General features: G+C 42.4%; 1 protein-coding gene across 6 annotated transcripts in view; it reads left to right on the top strand.

Moving 5' to 3' along the window:
• The window catches only part of LOC126108465 (uncharacterized), a 170,789-nt gene that overhangs the window by 114,020 nt on the left and 37,514 nt on the right, over nucleotides 1–19,255 (top strand). For 4 of the 6 annotated variants that reach the window (XM_049913707.1, XM_049913704.1, XM_049913705.1 and 1 more), the window contains 2 exons: nucleotides 2,845–2,916; nucleotides 7,606–7,686. In XM_049913707.1, the coding sequence (XP_049769664.1) occupies nucleotides 2,845–2,916; nucleotides 7,606–7,686 (153 nt within the window). The remainder of the gene's footprint in view (nucleotides 1–2,844; nucleotides 2,917–7,605; nucleotides 7,687–19,255) is intronic. The other 2 variants (XM_049913706.1, XM_049913709.1) reach the window with 1 other exon arrangement.

The raw sequence follows: 19,255 nt of genomic DNA, 5'->3' as shown, positions 1-19,255 counted from the left end.
AGCCTGTGGCATCGTCTTCAAAAAGAGTTGTCAACATTTCAGCGATTTCTGCATCTGAGAGCCCTCTGCTACCCATTTTAGTTCAAAATCTGAAATGAAATGAATGTGTTAAACTAAAACCCAAAATATCCACCATTGATCGTTTGGTTCCACAAGGCAAAACTAATTCCACAAACAATGTGACCACAGGTGGAAATGTAAACAAATACATAAAAAACATAAAATAACAAAGTCAGAATAACGAAGGATATCAAATTCAATAAAAGATAATTGTTTCGAATCGAATAAAGAGATTTAAATGTTTGGTTCAGCATATCCAATGACCGAATGCTGCCAGGTGTTTAATATGTTAAAATCCGTCAAGATAATTTTCTTCCAGTAACTGCTACATTATTTAAATGGTTAATAATAATGTAACACAACACAATTGATTTTTCTTTTCTTCAGTGTACTAAAGAGATCATATGATAAGGTGGCTGTTGTTACGACCTATATTTCACAATATAGGTTGATACGTTGCACATGCCCCAAGTGTTGTGACAGAAGTTTCACACAGAACTGACATTTGTCAGACTAATGGAGATCTTCACTTTTTAACTACAGAAATTACAAGACAGTAAAGTATATTTCAGTTACCTTTTGGATATTAACATAAAAAATAGAAAAAATGAAAGATACAGTAAGCAGTAAAGTATATTTGTTTAACTGAAAGCCGTATGGTTAAATATGGCAAAATAATGGTACTTCTTATGTGATGGAAATTTTAATATGCTCAGGGATTCCCCAAATGGTGCCAAGAATGTTCTATATAGTGAAATTTTCTAATTGGAATACTGAATAAACTAAGAGATTAATTCAGTAAAAGTATACATTTTTGGAAATAGAGAAGTCAGGACTACAAAATTTTGTCTCAGGGTGAAATATTGGGGAAGCTAGAACTTTGCATATGAATAATTTTAGAAATATTAAAAAAAAAAGTAAGATCTTAGCTTGAAAGAAGAGAATGAGGAATGAGCTGTGGCAGTCTTAAATCAAACCATTTTTAGCGGGGGTGCCATTTCGATGAGCACGTAGTTAGCAGGTACACTATGTGATCAAAAGTATCTGTACACCTGGCTGAAAATGACTTGCAAGTTCTCCCTCCTCCCTATTGGCAATGCTGGGATTCGATACGGTGTTGGCCCGCCCTTAGCATTGATGATAGCTTCCACTCTTGCAGGCATACGTTCAATCAGGTGCTGGAAGGTTGCTTGGGGAATTGCAGACCATTCTTCACAGAGTTCTGTACTGAGAAGAGGGATCGATGTTGGTCGGTGAGACCTGGTACGATATTGGCATTCCAAAGCATCCCAAAAGTGTTCTGTAGGATTCAGGTCAGGACTCCGTCCAGGCCAGTTCATTTCAGGGATGTTATAGTCGTGTAACCACTCCACCACAGGCTGTGCATTATGAACAGGTGCTCAATCGTGTTGAAAGATTCAGTTGCCATTCCCAAGCTGCTCGTCAACAGTAAGAAGCGAGAAGGTGCTTAAAATATTAATGTAGGCCTGTGCCTTGACAGTGCCACACAAAACAACAAGGGGTGCAAGCCCCCTCCATGAAAAACATGATCACGCTATAACATCACCGCCTCCAAATCTTTACTGTTGGCACTACACATGCTGGCAGATGATGTTCACTGGGCATTCTCCATACCCACACCCTGCCATCGGATTGTCACATTGTGAACCGTGATTTGTCACTCCACACAATGTTTTTCCACTGTTCAGTCATCCAATGTTTACGCTCCTGACACCAAGTGAGGCATCGTTTGGAATTTACTGGCATGATGTGTGGTTTTAAGAGCAGCTGCTTGACCATGAAATCTAAGTTTTCTCACCTCCCGCCTAACTGTCATAGTATTTGCAGTAGATACTGACGCAGTTTGGAATTATTGTGGAATGGTCTGGATAGATGTCTGTCTATTACACATTAGAACCGCCTTCAACTCTAAGCAGTCTCCGTCAGTCAACAAACGATATCGGCCTGTACGCTTTTGTGCTGTATGTGTCCCTTCACATTTCCACTTCACTGTCACACCAGAAACAGTGGATCTAGGGCTGTTTATGAGTGTGGAAATCTCGCGTACAGACGTATGACACAAGTGACACCCAATCACCTGACCACATTCGATGCCCGTGAGTTCCGTGTAGCACACCATTCTGCTGTCTCACGACGTCTAATGAGAACTGAGATCGCTGATATGGAGTACCTGGCAGTAGGTGGCAGCACAATGAACCTGATATGAAAAACATATGTTTTTGGGGGTGTCCGGATACTTTTGATCACATAGTGTATAATAAATTACGAATATTTTTTTGAGTAAAATATTTCCATATGATCCACTTGCATACTGTCATCAGCAGACTTTAAATTGTATTATGAATTATAAAGTGTAGTGAAATATTGCACGAATAAGAATTTCGTAATTTTGCTTTCACATGCTATATGGATTATTAATGAAAAGAGATGATAAAGTCGAAAAAAAATATTGGGCTGGGAAGTATAAAAACAAGTAGGGTAATCTCACATTGTCCTGCTACACTATGCCTGAAATGCAGAAAGAAACGCATTTGTGTGAAGGTGGTGAATTATAATTCACATAACTGCACTGACGTAAATACAAATATTTAGCCAATGTCATTTGTTCAGAAAAGGGAGGGTTGTTACCCCTGGTATTTATAGCACTACACTAGCAGCTAATATTTATGAATGAGACAACTCTGTTCTTTACTTGCTTCGACAGAAAATCGTCACAAATTTCACCACATATAAAAAAACTGTAATGTTGTTTCTTGTTTGCAGGGATTTGAGTTTGTGGCAGTGAAGCAGGAGCCACTGGAGGACACGGCGGCAGAGGGACAGGACGCGGTACAGGTATGAAATATAGTTTGTGTCCTCTGTAAGTTTTTACAAGTATTTCACCATCAGATGTCAGTAGAGAGTATCATTTGTGTGTGCAGTTTACCACGTATTAAAATTTCTTCCCTTTCCATTCACATATGGAGCACTATAATAATGACTGTTTAAATGCTTCCGTGTGCACCTTAATGAGTTTAATCATGTTTTCACGGTCTCCGTGAGACTGACGTGTACGGGGCTGTAGTACCGTATTTTGTGGACTATAAGACGCTCTTTTATCTTTGAAAAATTGCCAACAAAATTCAGGTGTATCTTATACTCAAAATCAATATAAAAATGTACAGTGCTCGATTTAAAATTCCCGCCAGTCTTAAAAATGGCCACATTTTCGATGCTGCGGGAAACCTATCTCCATCTGGCAACAGTGGATTCAACTGGCAGTGCACCGATGCGACGAACGTGCGTCACGGGGATTTGCAAGCTTGCTAACACACTCTCCCTCCCACATCGTCCTCCCCCCTCCCCCTAAATTACAAACCAGAACACTGTCTAGGCTATGGTACACCATTGCAGTGTGAAGTGCCGATTAACTTTAGCTGAAAGTGATTTGTATTATCAGTATCAGTAAAATATTTTTGTTTGTCACTATTTTTGTAATGGAAAAGGATAAAAGATATTTTTATGACACGGGCTACAAATTGAAAGTAATAGCATATGCAGAACAACATGGAAACGGAACAGCTGAGCGGCATTTCGGCCCTCCACAAACAGGAAAAAACCGTTCGTGACTGGCAGGCTAGTAAAGAAGAGCTGAACAAAATGGAGAAGATTAAATGTTCCATTAGAGAACTGAATGCAAAATGGCCAGAACTAGAAAATGACGTATTGAAATGAATTCGAGAACACTAAAAATGCCATTGGAATTAATACAAAAATGATACAAATACACTCTCGTAAGCTACCGCTGCAGTGGAACTCGACAGATTTTAGTGGTGGAGTTGGTCGGTGCTACAGGGTTACGAAGTATCGTGTACTTAGTGTTAGAACCAAAACCAAAATGCCAAAAGACTATGAAGAGAAAATATTATCTTTCCATCGCTTTATTAGTCGACATATAAAGAAAGCCAGTATTGAACTATGGCCAATAGAGAATATGGACGAAACTCCCCTGATATTCTATGTGCAGAGTAACAGAACTGTTGCCATGAAATATGTTAAAACTGCAACTGTAAAAGCAAGTGGACATGAAAAAATGCACTACACTGTTGTCCTCTCATGTTGTGCTGACAGTACTAAACTTAACCCAACGATCAATTTCAAGTTCAAAACAGTACCAAAGCCTTCTGAAATACTCACAGGTGGTGGTGTTCGTGCACACGACAAGGGTCGGGTGGACGAGACTGCTATGAAATTATGGATTAAGTGAGTGTGGGAGAGAAGGAAAGGTGCTAGAGCTTGCTGTGATTCGGGGAGGATTTATTTCACAAGTGCAACGTTTTGATGTCTCGGTAAATAAAGTGTGCGTGAGAGAGGAATGGAACAAATGATGATGGGTGAAACCCAACATGAATTCATGCCAGAGGGAACTTTAAAACAACCTCCAATCAAACAAGTGTGTCAGTGGATAAAACAGTTGTGGTCTAGAGTGAGAGAAGACATTGTTAAATGTTTTTCAAGAACTGTGGCATCTGTAATGCTCTTGATGGCAGTGAAGACCATCTTATACAGGGTGTCCCACTCAAACCTCCCTGATTTCAAAGAAACAGGGAAAAAAACCACAATAACTATGTCTATGAAAAATGCACCACATTGTAGAGTATCTCAAAGAATTTATTTATTTATCACCAATACACCTCTATATGTGAACCATTTGTGGCACAAAGAATATCCAGTCTGTATTCAATTTCTTGCCACGTTCTTTGTAGCATTTTCTCTTTTATTATTGCAATCGCATTAGTGATACGATGTCACAATGTAGGAATGTTGTCCAATTTGGTCGCATACACGTGGTCCTTCACGAATCCCCACACGAAGAAATAAAGCGGTGTAATGTCGGCTGAATGTGGAGGTCTTGGACATTATAAAATACTGTTCCTTTCCATTTCATTCATTTCAAGTATTTTAGAAAATGAGTAATCTTCAGGTGGCATATCTTTTTCACTTTCAGCAATAGAATATTTATTTGCACCTATAGCAGTAATATAAATTTACAGTTAAATGTTTAACTCCTGTGATAAATGTCATATCATGAGACAGAGTGACTTCCAGTGCAAGTCACAGATACCAATTAATAATTGCAAGTCATTTACACATCGATTAAATATTGATTACACAGAATGACCACAAACTGTGATATCTTCTCCCTTAGAAACTGTAGGAAGCTGTGTTGCACTGATCCCTGCCGGTTTGACTTTAAACAAAAATGAAATAATCGTTTTGTAAATATTTTCAAATTACGATTGGAAGGTCTGTTGTTGCTAAAATATATTCGTAACTGCTAAATGTCAATTAAAGACTGCTACCGTGACCTACTGCACGATCTGAAACCCAAAATCTAAATGAAGAGGAAAAGGAAGCTTCCAGAAGGGGTGATTTTGCTTCACAGTAATGGCTGCTGCCGTACGGCTGTGAAAACAATCCAGTGTATTAAGAATCTCTGTTGTGAGCTGCTGAAGCACCCACTGTGCAGAGCCTACCTGGCTCCAGGCCGGGGCTTAAGAACTCGCCGATTTCGAGTGTGAGCACCTGCAGCGTGGCGGGGAGCGAGGAAAATGTGCGTACACCGTTCGGTTGTGGCAACACGGGAGAAGCGTCAGCTGTGAAATACGAGAGGATCAGTTTCGACCAGCGGTGCCTCCCGACAGTGGCAGTGGCGAGACGACATTCTGTCGCACCGATTCTTATCAATTTTACACGAAAACATTGCTTTGCAAAATGTTTAATGTATCACGAGATGCTGAATATTTGGAGGAAGTGCAATTTACAAAAGCGCGACGTGTCTTACCGTGTTAAACAATAAGGAAATGAAAAAAATGAAGAATCTGAATGTGTATAAGAGGCTTTAAAACTTAAAAGGAAGCTCCCTGGAGACGACGATGGAGGGGAATAAAACTAGTACCATTTGGATGTGCTGCTTTTAGGAAAGCCCTTGTGCCCCTTCACGAATGGTGACTTAAGACAAGAATTCTCGTTAGTTGCAGCCGAATACGTACTTGCGATGCAGATACGACAGATTTGTGTTGTGCCTTTATCAGTCGTGACAGTCCCATAAGCTGTGTCTGATGACGTTCTCCGTCTACATCGATACTCCGCAATCCACCTCACGGCACTCGGTGGAGGGTATCCCGTACCACTAGTAGCTGTTTCCCGTCCTGTTCCACTCGCAGTGTAACGCCGTCCGTCACCTAGAACAGTAACGCAGTCTTCGTCTCCTGTACGACGGTCGACCGTCCTCTGTCCGCCGTCGCGGCCGACCGAAATGGCGGACTCGCGACAGAAGTGACGAACTCGTAACGCCGTCTGGCATAATTTCTATGAACTGCACAAAGTTGAACGCACAATTTGAAAGCTATTGCCCGAATAGTATACTCGTAGGATCGAAATTCGATCGCGTGACTTATCGTGCGTCACCTCGTATGTGGATTTACACCGTCCGTTGAAAAAGTTCAGATACTGGCTTTATTCCTGGCACATTAGTGACCAGAGCAGTAACTACATATGCGACCTTAACTGGCAACTGTGACTGACAGCTCTGCACCGGACTAGCCAGTTGTGAGCAGCCAGTATTAAGTAGTGCGTCAGAGGTGTGTCACAAATTGCAGAGAGTGCACAAAGTTTCTGCTGCACACCTCAAGTTCCGAACAGAAGGACTACGCTCGCACACGTGCCGCAACTCGATTCGGATGCAAAATGTGGACAGTTCTTTCCTGGAAAAAAATCGTCACAGGTGACGAGGCCCAGTTTTCTGTGTGAGCCTACCACAGAAGTCGTAGTGCAGAAATTAATATGAAGGGCTAACAGTTTGACGACAGCCGACATTTGAGCCAGTGTGCTACGAGAATTGAATGACATCTTAAGCGAGAACTTTTCTGATGCTTTCACACAACCGTTGTGCGTGTTGAACTCGAGTGAAGGGGTACTGTGTAGAACACTTGAAGCATTAAAACAACCGTCTTAACTTTCCTGTATTTTTTATTAATTCAGTCTCAAAACTTTTTGGACTGACTGGCGTTTGAAAGGCAATACGTAACACCTTTTCAGTTATCTGCTGTTTTGTTTTCTTTATAATGCTGGAAACACACACACACTCACTCTCTCTCTCTCTCTCTCTCTCTCTCTCTCTTTTTCATATCTTTGTCTTGTTATTTTTGCACAGTAATAGGCTTTATCTTTCTCCAGCTACTGTAAAGCCTAAATAATTTTTTGGTTTGTGAGATTTACTTCTTTTTGTAGGACGGAAAACAGGAAAAAAAAATCATAGTTTCATGTAACAGTCTTCACTGATAATTTGAGCAGGCCGTGATGGTAAAATGCAGTTTGTGCAAAGTTGTTAAGACACGAGCTACATTGTAATTTCAGAAGGTGTTAAACTTCTCATTTGTATGTGAGAACTTGTCTTCATTAGTGGTATTTATTATTTGCTATGTTCCATACAAAATATGTAATTCTTTAATCATTTTTTTAATGCAGCATCTTTTGTCACAGGAATCTGAATATATTACTGTGAAGAAAGAGGAACCATTTCACGATGACAGGCGACACGGAGAGCCGGATCCCGCACAGGCAGTGAGTACCTCACATTCGCAGATGGTTTTCTTTTAGTTATTATTTATTACTCTACTTAACAGTTATGAAAAAAATAGATTGCTACTCACTGTAAAGATGACGTATTTAGTTGTAGACACGTACAACAGGGAGACTGTTACGTACTGAGCTTTCAGGTAAAGCGTTCTTCAGAAAAGAAAGGAAAGGAAAACAAATATACATTCACACGAGCAGGCACACGTCACGCACACGACTGCTCTCTCCGGCCAGAGTGCAATTGTTGTTTTGAACAAAAGCAGCAGTCTGGAGAGGGACAGGGAAGTGGGAGGGATAGCAGGGTACGGGTGTAGGGAGACGGGTGGAACATATAGGGTCTAAAAGGTGGCAGGACAGAGTGCCAGGTGCAGTGTCAGGGGGGAGCAGAGATGGGAAAAGACCGATGGTTGTGTTAGCAGAGAGAAGAGACAGCGGGAGGGTACGTGCATTGGTAGGAGGTGATAGGACAGAGGTGGTGGAGGGTAAGGTGACAGTAGGTTACTGTAGGTTGAGGCTGGGATCATTCCTGGAGCAGAGAATATATTGTTAAGATAACTCCCATCTGTGCAGTTCAGGACATCTGGTGGTGGAGGGAAGGATTCATATAGCCTGGGTTGTGAAGCAGACATTGAAATCCACCTATCCAGCCTGTTTTGTGCAGCTGCATGTTGTACCGACGTGGTACCCTTTGCAAAAAGCGAGAGAGAGGGGTGTGCCTGCCTGTGTGAATATGTGTGTGTGTGTGTGTGTGTGTGTGTGTGTGTGTGTGTGTGTGTGTGTGTTTACCTTTCTTTTCGGAAGGAGGCTTTGGCCAAAAACTCAGTATTAACAGTATTTTTGTTGTGCCCAGCTGCAACTTGATGTATTGTCTTTATGGTGAACAGCAATCTGTCCTTTTCATAACTATCCGTGTTCCAATCTGTACTTTCGACTGATTGATTTCTCAGTTTGAGGTACGATTCCAGAGTGCCAACAAAACCTAGCATTGATCTTTAATCACACTTTATCTGCACGTGTAGCTCGTTAGGCTCGAATTGAGATTATTCTGATCCACAGGAGAACATTACAGAGGTGATGTAGGACTTGTACTGGAAGACAGTTCAAACTAGATGCCAAGTATCCTGTGAAAGGCTGCTCACAAAACTTGGAGAACCAGTGTTAACCCTTCCTGATCCACAGTCAGACTGTGGCCGACATTGTAACTTGTTGCTGTACACTGATGAACCGAAACATTGTGACAGTAGCCCACCCCAACACTGGATGCCACCTGGTGTGTTGTGGGCAAGTGACGCAGTAAGAAAAGTATGTAAGATGTGAGCTGCAAATGGGGAAATCCAGTGAGGTAAGTGACTTTGACAAGGGGCCGACTATCATTACGCAGAGCTCGTGGACGAGTATCTCGAAAATGGCGAAGCTGGTCGAATGTTCGTGTGCTATCGTCACGATCGTCTACAGAAAGAGGCCGGAGGACACTATATGCCAAACGGTTTGGAGTCATCGACTTTTCACAGAATGTGGCGCTCGGAGGCACGTGTGCTCTGTAAAGTAGGATAGACAGTGATCTGTGGCATCTCTGCCGAAAGAGGAAAATGCCGGTGCACTTACAAGTTTTTGGGAGCACACAGTTCGTCGTACACTGTTTAACGTGGAGCCCCACGGCAGAGCACGACGTGTCGACCTGACGACATTGTCGGTTAAGATTGCAGCGGGCACGGGACCGTCGGGATACGACAGGCGATCGGTGAAACCTGTCGGCTCTTTGCGTGAATCGCATTTTTGCTACACTAGGTCGACAGCCGTCTTCACAAATACCGTCGTCGATGTGAACGGCAACTCGAAACGAGCGGCACACCACAGATGCGGGCTCGGGACGGTGGGAGCAGTATTATGCTTAGAGAGACGTTCTCCTGCACCTGTTCGGGCCTGTAGTACTAATCGAAGCCACACTGACTGTTGCGAACCACTCGCACCCGTACGTGCCCGACGTCTTCCCAGACAGCGATGTCACCGTTCGGCACTATAATTGTCTGTGTCTCAGAGCCACAACCGTGCTACAGTGATTTGAGGAGGACTGTAGTGAACTCGTATTGGTGTCTCTGACCAAATTTGCCCGATGTAAGTCCTACAGAAACCATTTGGGTTGCTATCAGGTGCCATCACCACGTACACAAATTGGTGGCCCATTAATTGCGTGAATTATGTGACCTGTGCATAGACATCTAATGCCACATACCTCCACAACCTACCGAGAAAATGTCAGGTCCGTGATGTGCAGAATCGGTGATGTATTTTGTACGAAAGACGGACAGAGAAGCTATTAAGTAGGTGCTCGTAATGTTTTGACTCGTCAGAGTAGCTCTGATGTTGGACGGTGTCTGACACATTTCCATTATTGTAAAATAGATAAGAGTTGAGCAGAATGCAGTGGATAGAAAAATTTGATTGGAAAGGATTAAGTGAGGAAAGTAGAAACACCTTTCTGGCCCATTTATATTACTCCTGTAGTGACCAAGAAGATAAGAGTAGACACACAACAGTATACACACAGTCATTTCAAAAAATTAGTTAACCTCCACTCCATATACTACATTCACCAATAAATTGTTTATTTACATCTTCAGTAGTAGTGTAAACTAACAGTTAAAATGTGCTTTTGCTGCGATTAGTGTTAAGTGATACGACTGACGGCTTTCCAGTAAGAATACAAATACCCATTAATTTGTACCCCACGTTCAGTACAAATCACGGACAATATTCTTTTCTTATTTCACAGTTATTCACTGTGTAAATAACGATAACAGGGAATAACAGAATTGTAGTACCTTTGCCCAACCAGCACCTGGGAAAGCGATCCATTCCGTGTGAAATATCGGTTTAGGGTTCCGGAACACCCACCGTACAAATGTGACACGGCCTCAGGTGAGTTCCACCTTCTCGATCTGACACGGCAGCACCTCTGCGAATGAAAAAGTTTTTGTCGTACGACGATGTTGTGGAGGCAGTGTGAGAGTGGATGTGCACGATGCCACAGAGCTGCTTCTGGGATGGGTTTGGAAAACTTTGGAAAGGATGGCTGAACTGCATGGAGGTTAAGGGGGCTGAGAGAGCAATTGTTACATGCAGTGTTGTATTCTCAATAACATATCGCCTTACTTAGTGAACCGGTACATAAAGAAAAGTTCCTTTGGCACTGCAAGGAACTGTATGAATACTCCGTGCCAAAAAGCCTCCCTCAGTACCACACTGTACTGACATTTGGGCAAAAATCTCTCCACACCCCTCCCAAACTCCCACTATCGGCAGGAACAGCGACGTAGTTCCCGTGAACGGCGGTCGTCTTCAAAAACTGGGCCCGCCGTTTTCTTGCGAGATACCTTATGAAACTTAGTTGAAGGGCAGTAGGTGGATTCCGTATTCCTAAATTTCCAGGAAACATTCGACACGGTGCCGCTCTGCAGACTTAACGGAGGTACGAAAGTGCGGAATAGGTTCCCAGATATGCGAGTTGCTCGAAGACTTCTCGAGCAAAAGAACCCGGTAGATTGTCGTGGGACGTGTGTGTCCGTGAGAGGTGAGGGGGTTGTCAGGAGTGCCCCAGAGAGCTGTGACGGTTCTTTGTACCCGTAAACGCTCGTGGCGGGTAGGGTGAGCACTGACCTGCAGCTGTGTGTTGACGACACCGTAGTGTACAGCGGACTGTCATTGTTGAGTGACTGTAGGAGGCTGCAGGATGATTTGGACAGTACTTCTGTTTGGTGTGATGAATGGCAGCTTGCTGTAAATGTGGAAGAATATAAGTTAATGAGGGTGAGTAGGAAAAGCAATTTTGTGATCTACAGGTAGAGTATTAGTGTTTTCTGCTTGACATAGTCATGTCAGTTAAATATCTAGGCACAGTGTTGCAGAGCGATAAGAGATAGAATCGAAATTTGAGGTCAGTGGTGTAGGTCAGTATGACCACACCGTAACACCACTGCCACCGAGTTTTAATGTTGGCACTACATACGCTAGCAGACGATGTTTACCGGGTGTTCACCGTACCCACACCATACCATCGGATCACCACATTGTGTACCGTGATTCGTCACTCCACAGTTTTCCACTGTTCAATCGTCCAATGTCGATTCTCCTTACACCGAGCGAGGCGTCGTTTGGCATTTACCGCCGTGATGTCTGGCATATGAGCAGCCGCTCGACAGTGAAATCCAAGTTTTCTCACCTCCTGCCGAACTCTCATATTTCTTGCTGTGGATCCTGATGCAGTTTGGAATTCCTGTGTGATGATCTCGGATAAATGTCTGCCTATTACACATTACAACCCTCTTGGACTGCCACAGTCTCTGTCAGCCAAAAAATGAGGTAAGCCTGTACGCTTTTGTGTTGTACGTGTCACTTCACATACCCATTTCACTATCACATCGGAAACAGTGGACCTAGGGAAGTTTAGGAGCGTGGAAATCTCGCGTGCAGACGTATGACACAAGTGACACCCAATCACCTGACCACATTCGAAGTCGGTGAGTTCCACGGAGCGCCCCATTCTGCTCTCTCACGATGTCTAATGACTACTGAGGTCGCTGATATGGAGTACCTGCCAGTAGGTGCCAGTACAGTGCACCTAATATGAAAAACTTATATTTTTGGGGATGTCTGGATACATTTGATCACATACCGTATTTACTCAAATCTAAGCCGCACTTTTTTTTCCGGTTTTTGTAATCAAAAAAACCACCTGCGGCTTAGAATCGAGTGCAGAGTAAGCGGCATTTCTGAAAAATGTTGGTAGTTGCCGCCACAACTAACTTCTGCCGTCGAATGTATGTAGCGCTACATAGGCATGCTTTGCAGGCACAAAGATAAATACTGGTGCCAAAACCTCTGCGTCAGTAAAAGAATTAAAAAAAAAAAAAAAGGTGGAAGACGAGCTATTTTTCTCCGCCCCGAGTTTCAACCACTGCATTTTCATACATTATCCAACGAAGTAAATACAAATTCCGTATTGTTCATCTTCAAATGTAGCAGCATTTCACTGTACTGCGAAAATCCAACTGGAAAGACTGTTTGGGATGTTTGTCAGTATGGCCAACTCTACGTTCTGAATTTTTTCCTATCTGTGAGAAGAGATGGTTGCTAATAGGAACCTGATGAAATTTGAATCACATACAGTATTCTCTTCACCGTAAGAATAATACAAATATAAACATTTTGCCATGTATTCTTTCATATTTGGTGCTATCACATTTAAATCCTGTCTGCCTAATAAACTACGAAACTAGAGTGAGACAACAGCAAACACGGAAGAATATACATATCATGTCATGTTTATATTCGTATTATTCTTATGCCTAATAGTGATACAGTCAGAAATGAAGCACGGCAATTGACTAGATTTTTAAATCTAAGATGACTCTAATTTCTGTGCAGAATGTAATGAACTAAAGAGGTGCCTGCAAAGATTTTCAAACAGAGAAAAATTTTCGCTAAACTTTCGTTCAGAACATCATCTATCATAACGCAGTTTATTATTTGGTTCTTGTTGATCATTATCAAAGAAAGCAGTAGTGTAAGTAACAACAAATAGCAGTCTCTTGCCATTGTTTCACTAATGAGATGATTCCGCTCCTTTTTTTTTTATTTTATTATAAGCGGCGGTAGCGCGCACGAAAGCAAGCCATGCCGCAAGCGGCGACAGGCCGTAAACGCGCACGATCAGAATGCAACAAACAATGCATGACACAGTACAGTAATGCATTTTCAGCTTAGAGTGACGTAAACACCTATAACAAAGAAAACTGCGCTTATCAGATCAAATACAAATAAGCAATCAATTCAAACCAGATGAAGCACGTGAAAAAGGAAGGGTACCCGTGTAAATACGGACGGAGCACCTGATGCATAGCAACGGCTACCTGGTAAAGCTTAACTGCTAAGCTTACGACTTGAACCAAATTACTGTGGCTGTATCGTCATTCATTCGACCTAAATTGTGTCTCATATTACAATGGATCAACTTTGTTTCGATTTGGAGGTGCGGCCTAAAACTTTTCTCTCCGCTTGAATTTCGAGTCTCAAACTTCAGGTGCGGCTTAGATTCGGGAAAATTTTTTTCCTCGATTTCGAGTCTCATTTTTCAGGTGCGGCTTAGATTCGAATGCGGCTTAGATTCGAGTGCGGCTTTGATTCGAGTAAATACGGTAATGTACATCTGTTTTATTTACAAGTACAAGATGAATATCAAGAAACTGTATACCCTTCCTTAATAGAGCAGATTTCTCGTAGTTAAAAAAGTTTTTAATGAAAATTCCGTTGTCTGTTTATATTTTTATACGGTCCAGTCACTTTAATACGACCACGACCTGCGTTCAATGTCAGCCTGCGATAACCACTCACAGTCAGCAGATGGCAGCGCTACCTGTGGAGGGTGTGTAAAGTGTGTCAGTTGGCATTTCCGAAATGGCCGAGTTGGTGAACCATTTGTGTGCTGACCGGGTTAAAGCGTGCTGTGCACGGTAAGATGGCACTACTGAAAACCAGTGCAGAGGCAGCTGTGACACACCATTGGCCACAGATGACGGGGGTGTACTTTGGCTGCGGAGGTGTGTTCAGGTGAATAGACGTGCGACTGTTGAGCAACTGACTGCCCAGTTGAACCGAGGGGCTACCAACTGTGTCGTCCGCAGCTCACCGTCTAGTGGCTAGCGTTGCTACCTCTGGATCACAGGGTCCCGGGTTCGATTCATGGTCAGGTTGGGGATTTTCTCTGCCTGGGACCTAAGTGTTTGTGTTGTCCTCGTCACTTCATCATCATCATCATCATCATCATCATCATCATCATCATGTAGTGGTTAATAAAAAAGAAAAAAAGAAAAGAAAAGAAAAGGTTGAAAATGTGGGAAGAAATCGTGAGTAAAAAGGGGTTTTTTAAAATCGTTAATGACCGTGAAAAAAGGGAAAGAATGAAATGCAAATCGGACTTCGTATTACAGAAAAGTTATCAGACTTCGTGATTCGGAAAAGCTATTGTTGGGGTGGTCATTGTGCATTTCTGAGCAAAAGTCAAACCAATTGCCACTACAAAAATTGTTTGAAAAAAGACAGAGAATAACAAATGTGAGTAACAGGGGGAAATGGCGTAGATGGGAGTTCATTCTTTACCACGTTAACACGTCTTCTTTTGTGCGGCGTCCAGGTCTTCAAAAATCTCCATCTTCATTTCTGCGTGAAAAGTCTGCTCCGAAATCTTGCAATAAGTTTCATTGTCCAGGAATGTCTAACGTATACAAAACCGTCTCGATATTAAATGCAATTTATTTTACGTTGCTTCCCTCCTCCAAATATCATAACAACTTCCACAATATGTCTACGCATTAATAATTTTTTTTCATCTCCATCAGATCACGTCTGGATTAAGCTTCCGCCCTCGAGAGACAATAAAGAAACGGATAGAAAAAAAAGAGTTACAATTTTAGTATTTTCTCTTCTGTCGAGCGCTCGTACCGCTGCGACTGTATAATTTATGTCTGAGGGAACGAGTGTAGAGCGGCGAAATTCAAAGTCTCACTACAATCATCATCATCATCATCATCATTGTCATCATTTGTGAGAGTGACTAGATTGGATTGTGAAAAGAAAATGGACTGTGTGAAAATTGGGACTTTGTACAGATGCTGATGACTGCGCAGTTGAGCGCCCCACAAACCAAATGTCATAATCGACACAAACGGTGTCTCCTCAATGACCGTTTATCAAATGTTGCCACGTTTGGGCCTCCACAAAAGGCACCTGGTTTGTGCACCCATCCTGACTGCTATCGATCAGCAACGAAGACTGGAATTTACACACCAGTACCAGAACTGGACGTCCAGTGTGTGGCGACAGGTAGCCTTTCCAGATGAGCGACAGTTTATGCTCTGACAGGTAGATAGCAAACACCCTGCAACAGTCGTCAGAAGTGTTCGGGCCAGAGAGGGAGGGTTACGGTCTTCAGAATGTTCCCTACGTGGTCTCGTCATTCTGGAAGGCAGAATGGATCGACACGAGTGTGTGTCTATCCTGGGGGTATGTCTACTCCTGCATGCAGTCTGTTTTTCCTTGGCACAGTGGCATCTACCAGCAGGGCAATATATCGTGTCACACAGCTTACAGCGTACTCGCGTGGCTCGGAGACTGCCGGGACGAGTTTAGTGTATTCGCCTGGCCACCAAACTCCCCGGATTTAAACCCAATCAAGAATCAGCAGGACTGTCTGAATCGGGCTGTTTGCACTGTAGATTCCGAGTCGAGAGACCTGACGTAACTGGGCACGACACTGGACACGTCCCTGTCGGCACCTTCCAGAACCTCGTCGACTCTTCCTGCATTTCTCTCAGTGGTTCACGCTGCAGGAGGAGGTCACGTTAATGCGACTGGACAGTGCATATGCACAGTGTCTCAGTGTTGTATAGCATAAAACATTTATTATTTCAGATATTAGGCCTCTAGGCGTAGTGAACGCATTATTGTGACCAAGATAGACACTAAGCCCACACCTACCACAGTAGTACAAGTTTATATGCCAACTAGCTCTGCAGATGATGAAGAAATTAATCAAATGCATGATGAGATAAAAGAAATTATTCGGGTAGTGAAGCGAAACGAAAATTTAATAGTCGTGGGTGACTGGAGTTAGACAGTAGGACAAGGGAGAAAAGGAAACGTAGTAGGTGAATATGGATTGCGGGTAAGAAATGAAAGAGGAAGCCGTCTGGTAGAATTTTGCACAGAGCATAACTTAATCATAGCTAACACTTGGTTCAAGAACCATGAAAGATGGTTATACACATGGAAGAACCCTGGAGATACTAGAAGGTTTCAGATAGATTATATAATGGTAAGGCAGAGATTTAGGAACCAGGTTTTAAATTGTAAGACCTTTCCAGAGGCAGATGTGGACTGTGATCACAATCTATTGGTTATGAACTGTAGATTAAAACTGAAGAAACTGCAGAAATGTGGGAATTTAAGGAGATGGGATCTGTCTGGATAAACTGACAGAACCAGAGGTTGTACAGAGTTTCAGGGAGAGCATAAGGGAACAATTGACAGGAATGGGGGAAAGAAATACAGTAGAAGAAGAATGGGTAGCTTTGAGGGATGAAATAGTGAAGGCAGCAGAGGATAAAATAGGTAAAAAGACGACGGCTAGCAGAAACCCTTGGGTAACAGAAGAAATATTGAATTTAATTGATGAAAGGAGAAATTATACAAATGCAGTAAATGAAGCAGGCAAAAAGGAATACAAACGTCTCAAAAATGAGATCGACAGGAAGTGCAAAATGGCTAAGCAGGGATGGCTAGAGGACAAATGTCAGGATGTAGAGGCTTGTCTCACTAGGGGTAGGATAGATATTGCCTACAGGAAAATTAAAGAGACCTTTGGAGAGAAGAGCACCACTTGTATGAATATCAAGAGCTCAGATGGCAACCCAGTTCTAAGCAAAGAAGGGAAGGAAGAAAGGTGGAAGGAGTATATAGAGGGTTTATACAAGGGCGATGTACTTGAAGACAATATTATGGAAATGGAAGAGGAGGTAGATGAAGATGAAATGGGAGATAAGATACTGCTTGAAGAGTTTGACAGAGCACTGAAAGACCTGAGTCGAAACAAGGCCCCGGGAGTAGACAACATTCCATTAGAACTACTGATGGCCTTGGAAGAGCCAGTCATGACAAAACTCTACCATCTGGTGAGCAAGATGTATGAGACAGGCGAAATACCCACAGACTTCAAGAAGAATATAATAATTCCAATCCCAAAGAAAGCAGGTGTTGACAGATGTGAAAATTACCGAGCTATCAGTTTAATAAGTCACAGCTGCAAAATACTTACGCGAATTCTTTACAGACGAATGGAAAAACTGGTAGAAGCGGACCTCGGGGAAGATCAGTTTGGATTCCGTAGAAATGTTGGAACACGTGAGGCAATACTAACCTTATGACTTATCTTAGAAGAAAGATTAAGAAAAGGCAAACCTACGTTTCTAGCATTTGTAGACTTAGAGAAAGCTTTTGACAACGTTAACTGGAATACTCACTTTCAAATTCTGAAGTTGACAGGGGTAAAATACAGGGAGCGAAAGGCTATGTACAATTTGTACAGAAACCAGATGGCAGTTATAAGAGTCGAGGGGCATGAAAGGGAAGCAGTGGTTGGGAAGGGAGTAAGACAGGGTTGTAGCCTCTCCCCGATGTTCTGTGTATTGAGCAAGCAGTGAAGGAAACAAAAGAAACATACGGAGTAGGTATTAAAATCCATGGAGAAGAAATAAAAACTTTGAGGTTCGCCGTTGACATTGTAATTCTGTCAGAGACAGCAAAGGACTTGGAAGAGCAGTTGAACGGAATGGATGGTGTCTTGAAGGGAGGATATAAGATGAACATCAACAAAAGCAAAACGAGGATAATGGAATGTAGTTGAATAAAGTCGGGTGATGTTGAGGGTATTAGATTAGGAAATGAGACACTTAAAGTAGTAAAGGAGTTTTGCTATTTGGGGAGCAAAATAACTGATGATGGTCGAAGTAGAGAGGATATAAAATGTAGACTGGCAATGGCAAGGAAAGCGTTTCTGAAGAAGAGAAATTTGTTAACATCGAGTATAGATTTAAGTGTCAGGAAGTCGTTTCTGAAAGTATTTGTATGGAGTGTAGCCATGTATGGAAGTGAAATGTGGATGATAACTAGTTTGGACAAGAAGAGAATAGAAGCTTTCAAAATGTGGTGCTACAGAAGATTGGTGAGGATTAGATGTGTAGATCACATAACTAATGAGGAGGTATTGAATAGTATTGGGGAGAAGAGAAGTTTGTGACACAACTTGATTAGAAGGAGGGATCGGTTGGTAGGACATGTCCTGAGGCATCAAGGGATCACAAATTTAGCATTGGAGGGCAGCGTGGAGGGTAAAAATCGTAGAGGGAGACCAAGAGATGAATACACCAAGCAGATTCAGAAGGATGTAGGTTGCAGTAGGTACTGGGAGATGAAGAAGCTTGCACAGGAATAGAGTAGCATGGAGAGCTGCATCAAACCAGTCTCAGGACTGAAGACCACAACAACAACAGGCCTCTTTTTATGGGGGAAAAAATATTCCTCATGGAACCTTTTCCTTGTGTCAAAGGAAAATAATAAATAAAAATTACGAAAGCACAAAAGAACAAAATCCACCATAATAACACAAGTTCAGATGTTAATAGACACAATCAGTGTCATTGTCACTCCTCTGTTCCTGAGAGTTCTTGATCGTGTGGTCCAGTTCTGTTTACAGTTTCTGTGTGAAATGCATGTGGAATATTTTTTATGTTTTCTTCTGTTCCATTCTGTGAAATCCAGTGTAGTGACGGAAGATTCTGTTGTGAAGAATTTGAGGAAAGCTTTCCCTCCATCTTGAATCTTAGGAATTTAAAATTAGTTTCTTCACTGATAATTTGATCAATCTGTGATGGTAAGCTGCGCAGGATTAGTCGAGCGGTCTGGGCGCTGCAGTCATGGACTGTGCGGCTGGTCCCGGTGGAGG

Source organism: Schistocerca cancellata, chromosome 11, assembly GCF_023864275.1.
Source record: "Schistocerca cancellata isolate TAMUIC-IGC-003103 chromosome 11, iqSchCanc2.1, whole genome shotgun sequence".
Lineage (NCBI taxonomy): Eukaryota > Metazoa > Arthropoda > Insecta > Orthoptera > Acrididae > Schistocerca > Schistocerca cancellata.
This window is presented reverse-complemented; position numbering and strand designations above follow the sequence as displayed.